Here is a 7,627-nt window from a genome sequence, read left to right on the forward strand (position 1 = left end):
CTTCTAAGAACCGGTTTGCCTTTCCACCGGCTAGAGAGCCATCACAGCACCGAGTATGACGTCACTGTATACGTGTCACGTGTCCCAGCAACGTTAGCGCAGCAGCGGCAAACACAAACACAACAACAATGGCGGATGTTGCTTTACTGTTAATGCTCATAGCTTTGCGAACCTACATTGGCATCCAAACGTGGCGAATAAAATGTGTACGTGCAGCTCCGTGTAATCTGTATAAACGGAGGTTGTAATCGATAAAGTACATAACATTGTTTTATTGTTAACACAGAAAAAAATTTTGTTTTAGCATGTAGCTACCTACTATCATGTGTGCTGATAATATATCATATCACGGTAAAGTAAAAGTGTATTAAACATTAGTCTACTTAAGGTACATTATCAAATGCGCTAACAGTAGCCCCACCCCCAGCCCCGGACACAAGCGGTTCTTAAGTCTAGACCAGCAACGTTTTGGTGCTACTTAAGAACCACTTTTCCTGGTTCGGAGCCAGTGCTTTGGCTGTCGAAACAGAAAGAACTGGTTCTAAATTAGGCTCTGGCTCCGAACCAACACTCGAACTGCCTCGGTGGAAAAGGGGCATTAGTGGTTCTTAAAAACTCCTTAAAATCTTCAGCACTATAAACAACATTTAACGGTTCCTCCTGAGACTCTTGGTTAAACACTGAATCAGACATGCCATCTTCACTGTGTGATTCAACTTCGTCTACTTTTAACTCCTTCTTAGCCTGTTTTTTTCCTTGTCCCTCGTTTCTTTCTCTTTGTCGGTACTTTGAACAGTGGCTCATCTTCCATCTCCACGTCCCCCCCGTCCCCTTGCACTGGTGTAGTGAACGGTGTCTCCTGGCGACAGCTCTGCACCCCTGTGCCTGCCTCTGCCAGCACAGGCAGCTCCAGCACTACTCCAGAGTCCACTGTGACTTTTTCAGTTTCGTAGTCCTTCTCTTCTCCAGGCCCGGTTCGGGCGAGTAGGGCTTCTCTGGGGTGGGTACGTCACTAGTGGAGCTCAGGTCTATAGTCTGAGCTTGGGGCTCATGCTCCCTAGGCCCTGGTGCAGCAGCATGCCGAGCTGTAGCCGCAGGGGGAACATACGCCAATCTCCTGAAAGACACCAAGTGCTTAACTAGTGTGGAAATACAGCCGAGTGGGATTTTCTTCATGGGGGAGACGGGTCACCCGTACCGAGAAAGCTCTTTCAGAATCGGCTCATCTCTAATAAAAGGAGAGACATTTGATAGCATGACTTTTTTGGCAGGAGAACTGAGGGGAGAAACCAGTATACATTTTTTATCTATAACAATTCCTTTCTGGACCAGTTTAGTTACTTTGTCAACATGATTGAGAAACACAACGATATAACTGTTTATGTGAGAGGCAGAGACAATGGGCCTCTTTAAACCCGGTCACTTCCTGTGTTTTCTGTGATCAGATAGCTATCCGATGGTAAAAAGACCAGGTCTAAATTCTCTGAAACGTTTTGGAGACAGATATAAACCCGATGGTACAAACCCCTTCAGGAGGAGGTCTGGGACGCGTTTCAGGTGAAACTGGACAGGTGTAAATGAATGTGGTTGTTCAAGCCACATACGTCAGCGCTATACTCCTCCCAAATGGATGTACGTCACTTGCAGGTGACTCACGAGTCGTGAATCACGCCAGAAACAAATAACATGGATGACACGCAGGGTTGATTTTTTGTAGCATAACCATACAAATTTTTACGTCTTCTTTTTGATTGCATTCTGAAAACCACACACACCAAAGTGTGTTCCATTTGAAGTCAAATGAAGTGCCCGGAAATGAAGTCAAATATATTAGCATTTTGGGCAGGAGTAGAAAGATCGGATTGATATCCGATTCGCCGAGACGCATTTATGTGGCCTAATGTAAATGGGACATTTTTAACTAATCAGATAGCTATCAGATCAGAGACAACACAGGAAGTGACCAGGTGTAAAAAGGCCCAAAGTTCTCATGTCACAGCTTCGTGCTCGGAGACACCATGCTGCTCATACACGCTCACACACTCACACACGCACGCACACAGACAGACGCTACAACACACACACACACTCACACACACACACACGCACACATGCCTGCGTGTGCACAGGCACACTAGAATACACACCACGCATGTGCAGAGAGAGAGAGAGAGAGAGAGAGAGAGAGAGAGAGAAAGAGAGAGAAAGAGAGAGAGACAGACAGAGACACGGAGAGAGAGAGAGAGAGAGACACAGAGACAGAGAGAGAGAGAGACGGAGAGAGAGAGAGATGAAGAGAGTAAACTTTCTGACTAAAGATAATGGCGATCCTGATCATCAGTAGTCTGTTAATCCTGGTCCTGCTCGGTGTTCGTACAGACGGTGAGTTTCAGCTTTGCTCGTCTACTTTATATAAAGTGAATATTTATATAATCATTAAAATAGAACACAATCATGTCTCTGATATACTGGATATGTTTACTATAGATTATTATAATTATCTTTATTTTTATTATTATAATTATCTGTATAACTGCATTAAATAAAAATAGATATTAATGTTTTGTGTGTAAAAAGAGTGAAAACATCTGTCATTAACTTTAAATCTTCATTCTCTGCACTTGTGTTTTAACTTTTTACTTATTACAATAATAATTACTTATTAAATTTCTTTTGAAAAGACTTTAAACTTTTACTCAAGTATGTTTAGAGCTTTAATTTAACTTTACATTTAAATATTAAAAAATGATTTTTTTTACCTACTGTAGGAATTTCAATTATATAAGGAAAAACTAGTAACACACACACACACACACACACACACACACACACACACGTATATTAATCACAATGAACCCTAAATGATTATTTTATTTATTCCTAGTCTAAACAAGCTGAAAAACAAACAAACAAACAAACAAACAAATAAATAATGTATCAGCCATCACAGCTGATTCCCACATACATTTTAATTTTTAACATCTTAACGATGTTCTCATTAAAGTTAGTCAGTTTTACTGCAGTGTGACGTCTGTGCTGAGCTGAACACGTGTGAAGAGCTGTTAAATAACTGAACTGTTTAGAAACATGTGAAACCGACTGTGTCTATAATAAATAATAAATAATCAATATGACAGAATTACAAAAGCTCGACCTTCTCTGGATGAACTAAACGTTACAAAACTTAACAAATATACATAAAATAACACATGACAACTGTGCTGTAACTGAACCAGTGTTAATGTATTCACTGATACCTCTAAGCACTTTTGTACGTCACACTGGACGTCTGGCAAATGCTGTAAATTTAATGTAAATATGATTCGACACAGTAAAAAACTTTTTATTAATTGTACAACATTGAAATTTGTGATGAAATTTACAAACTATAAAATTTCATTAACAGATCTTTGTTGTCCAGTTGGTCTTCTGTTTCTTCTCCTTCTAGATGAAGCTCTTTGAAGCTCTAACTTATCACCATGTGGTCTTGCTCTTTGTCTGATTGTGTGTATTAGAGTCTAATCTGTTCTGTATCCGGTCTGTACGGGTGCAGAGGAACACGGGGTGGAGCGCTCGTGTAACAGAACGCCTGATGATCAACTGTACTGTACAATCAAACTGCAAAGACAACATCACAGTGAAATGGTGTAAAATTGACATGAAAAACCAATGCATACATTTAAATCACTCCAATCACACATCAACAGAATGGAGGACCATCAGTGAGTGGGAAAGATTGTTCTTCCTGATTTTCTGGAACATATCTCTTCAGGATTCTGGACTTTACAATTGTGAGATACTGACACCTGTACACACTATGGGCCATGTCATCAATGTCACTGTGACAGGTAAACACATAGATGTCTTTATAGTGTGTGTGTGTGTGTGTGTGTGTGTGTGTGTGTGTGTGTGTTTGTGTGTGTGTGTGAGTGTGTGTTTGTGTGTGTGTGTGTGTGTTTGTGTGTGTGTGTGTGTGTTTGTGTGTGTGAGTGTGTGTAAGAGAGAGAGAGAGAGAGAGAGTGTGTGTGTGTGTGTGTGTGTGTGTGTGTGTGTTGATGTATAAACACAAAGCAGTTTTCTAACACAACTATAATGTTCGCTCTAAGTTCAGACCCTAAAGCAGTAAATCCTTTGACTGATGATGTTAAACTTTTTCTGATATTCACATAGACTATAATGCTGTAAGCACTGAGACCATTACAGAAGGTAAGGGGGGCACTTACTTTTACACTTCACTGTACAGACACAATTTAATCTGATCTAAAAGTCTGACTTCCTGTACAGGTTCTCCTGTGACTCCAGTGACAGGTAAATATCTGAGTTAAAAATCATACTGTTACATTTCTTTTCCTTTTATCTGAATCTGATCTTTTATCTGTATCTGATCTATTTATCTTTATCTGATCTATTTATCTTTATCTGATCTATTTAACTTTATCTGATCTATTTATCTTTATCTGATCTATTTAACTTTATCTGATCTATTTATCTTTATCTGATCTATTTAACTTTATCTGATCTATTTATCTTTATCTGATCTATTTATCTTTATCTGATCTATTTAACTTTATTTGATCAGATATTACAAACACACACCTGAGTAGTGAGAAGTGGTTGTATGTGATCTACTTCAGTGCGTTTGTAGTCGCTCTGATCCTCGCTGTTCCACTCATGTGTCGAGGTTAACACACACACACACACACACACACACACACACACACACACACACACACACTCACTCACTCACTCACTCACTCACTCACTCACTCACTCACTCACTCACTCACACACACACACACACACACATACACACACACACACACACACACATACGCACACACATGCTCACTATAAAGAGATAAATGTGTTTAAATATATTTGCAAAAGCTGTACAAAAACATAGTTTAGTTTAATTTTAATTTTTGTCCAACAAAAACATAAATATATTTATATAACTCTATATTTTATATATAGTTTATTATATAACTCTATATTTTATATATAGTTTATTATATAACTCTATATTTAATTCCCTGCATCAGGTTTAAAGAGGTTTCTGGAGGACGAGGTAATAAACAGGAAGTTGTTTGTTTGCTGTTTCCTGTTGGACAAGTAGACTCATTGTTAATGTGTGTGTGTGTGTGTGTGTGTGTGTGTGTGTGTGTGTGTGTGTGTGTGTGTATACACTGCAGGATACCATGACAACTGTGATTTATGAAGAGACAGAAAAGTCCAGTGTTCAGGATTAACACAAATCTACAGTGAGGAAATCTCCAGGATTTATTTTAATTAGTTTTATGTTGTTTAGATCGTCAACATGAAGTTAATTAAAGTCTAACGATGTTCTTTGTCTTCACACATCAGATTCATGCGAAGGCATTCAGCCTGTGTGTTAGCGTTAGCATGCTAATGCTGTGTGAGCGTTAGCATGCTAATGCTGCTGATCAGAACATGGAGTTTAAACAGCGAGATGTTTGAATGTGTTACATGTTTGTTTTAATGTTAAACTTCAGATAATCTCATTCTAAATGTTTATTATAAACGTTATGTTGTCACTTCTAGAACTTTTCCACCATTTGTTATGACAAATTATTAAATAAACTCTTTCTGAAATTATGCAAAAGAATAAAAAAGTGTTGAGTTGATGAGTGAAGTGTCACTTTGTGCCACTGCAGATAATGTGCTTTAACGTGTAGGCAGCAGAGGGAGGATGTGGTGTTAGTGCACTTAGTTCAGGTCAACATGCAGGAAATCACACCTTTTAGTTTTCAGCAGCATCAAATCAGGTTGTTTCTTACAAACCTCAATCTCTGTTGCTCTGAAGATAACTTTCACACGCTACAGTTTTACTCCCTGCATTATTCTCTAAGTTTGTGGATTCCTGCCCATCACATCTCCATCTGTCCTTAAACATCTCAATTCCATAGCTGGGCCATTGATATAGAGATTTTCCTTTCCTTCTTCACACCATGTCTTCATGGAGCTGCTTTGTGCTCAGAGACATTGTCCTGATGGAGCAGGGTTCCACCGTGCATAGAATTTCTATTCACTTGTGTATTTTCATGCACACAGGAGATGTTTCTCTCACTGTTCCTTCACGCTCTTCCTAGGAACAAAATAATAAACATAACGTCAGCTTTCACTTTACAGCAAAACAACAATCTGTGTGTAAGTAAAAAAACTGAAATGAAACACGACTCTGACTATGAATAAGAAACATGTTAGCATGCTAGTCCTATCAAAGGGAATCTACGACAAGGCTGCCAACTGTCACGCATTCAGCGTGAGACTATTAACCCAATCCGCACACTCTCACACCACACCCCCATATTCTCACGCCACACCCCCATATTCTCATGCCACACCCCCATATTCTCATGCCACACCCCCATATTCTCACACCACTCCCCCATATTCTCACGCCACACCCCCATATTCTCACGCTCTCACGCCACACCCCCATATTCTCACGCTCTCACACCACACCCCCATATTCTCACACCACACCCCCATATTCTCATGCCACACCCCCATATTCTCATGCCACACCCCCATATTCTCACACCACACCCACTTATTCTCATGCCACACCCCCATATTCTCACGCCACACCCCCATAGTCTCACGCTCTCACGCCACACCCCCATATTCTCACGTCACACCCCCATATTCTCACGCCACACCCCCATAATCTCACGCAGACTCGTGCAGCAGTAAGGAAAAAAAAATCGCACCTCATGATCTTGCAAAGCAACGTGCTGGGAGACCAGACAGACAGTGTAGTGAGTTTTTTGTGATAATTGTGAGAGAAATACACAATTTATTCCCATAAACTGTGTAGTCATCCGTTCTCCCTCCCATCTGCACCGTGTGAATTGTGAATGCAGGCAGGTCAGTGAGTTTCAGGGCGCTCCGTGTCTCCGTCCAGTTTAGGCTAGTAACTAATAGGCCTATGCTGTTATATAGTGACTGAAAGTGACGTGACATACGGCTAAGTACCCAGACTCAGAATTTGTTCTCTGCATTTAATCCATCCAAAGTGCGTGCGTGCGCACACATTTTCTCTCTCTCTCTCTCTCTCACACACACACACACACACACACACACACACATACTGTACATACACACACACACACACAGACAGACACACACTCTCTCTGTCAAACACTCACACACACACACACACACACACACACACACACACACACACACACACACACTTCTTCTTTTGGTTTTTCCCTTCAGGGGTCGCCACAGAGAATCATCTCTCTCCACCTATCCCTATCTTCTGCATCCTCAACACTTGCACCCACTAGCTTCATATCCTCATTAATTACATCCATATACCTCCTCTTTGGCCTTCCTCTTTGCCTCATACCTGGCAGCTCCATGTCCAACATGTCCAAACCATCTTAATCTGGCCTCCCTAACTTTGTCCCCCAAACGTCCAACATGAGCCTTCCCCCCCGATGTACTCATTCCTAATCCTGTCCAACCTTGTCACTCCCAAAGAGACCCTCAACATCTTCAGCTCTGACCTCTAGCTCTGACTCCTGTCTCTTCTTCAGTGACACTGTCTCTAAACCATACAGCATGGCTGGTTTCACCACTGTCCTGTACACCTTCC

At 40.8% G+C, this 7,627-nt stretch overlaps 1 protein-coding gene across 6 annotated transcripts; it reads left to right on the forward strand.

Annotated features, from left to right (window-relative positions):
* Positions 1–2,191: 2,191 nt before the first annotated feature.
* Positions 2,192–5,616, forward strand: LOC113634778. Of its 6 annotated transcripts, none has more exons than XM_047817706.1 (7): positions 2,192–2,382; positions 3,708–3,848; positions 4,171–4,206; positions 4,285–4,308; positions 4,580–4,681; positions 5,043–5,068; positions 5,193–5,616. In XM_047817706.1, exons 1-7 carry the CDS (start codon positions 2,322–2,324, stop codon positions 5,247–5,249), a joined length of 447 nt encoding a protein of 148 aa, XP_047673662.1. In that variant the 5' UTR covers positions 2,192–2,321; the 3' UTR covers positions 5,250–5,616. The 6 variants fall into 6 exon arrangements, with proteins under 6 accessions (XP_047673662.1, XP_047673660.1, XP_047673659.1 ...); XM_047817704.1 differs by having other exon boundaries at positions 2,194–2,382; positions 3,554–3,848; XM_047817703.1 differs by lacking the exon at positions 4,580–4,681 and having other exon boundaries at positions 2,195–2,382; positions 3,516–3,848; positions 5,193–5,261; positions 5,365–5,616.
* The last annotated feature ends 2,011 nt before the right edge of the window (positions 5,617–7,627 follow it).

Source organism: Tachysurus fulvidraco, chromosome 8, assembly GCF_022655615.1.
Source record: "Tachysurus fulvidraco isolate hzauxx_2018 chromosome 8, HZAU_PFXX_2.0, whole genome shotgun sequence".
Classification (NCBI taxonomy): domain Eukaryota; kingdom Metazoa; phylum Chordata; class Actinopteri; order Siluriformes; family Bagridae; genus Tachysurus; species Tachysurus fulvidraco.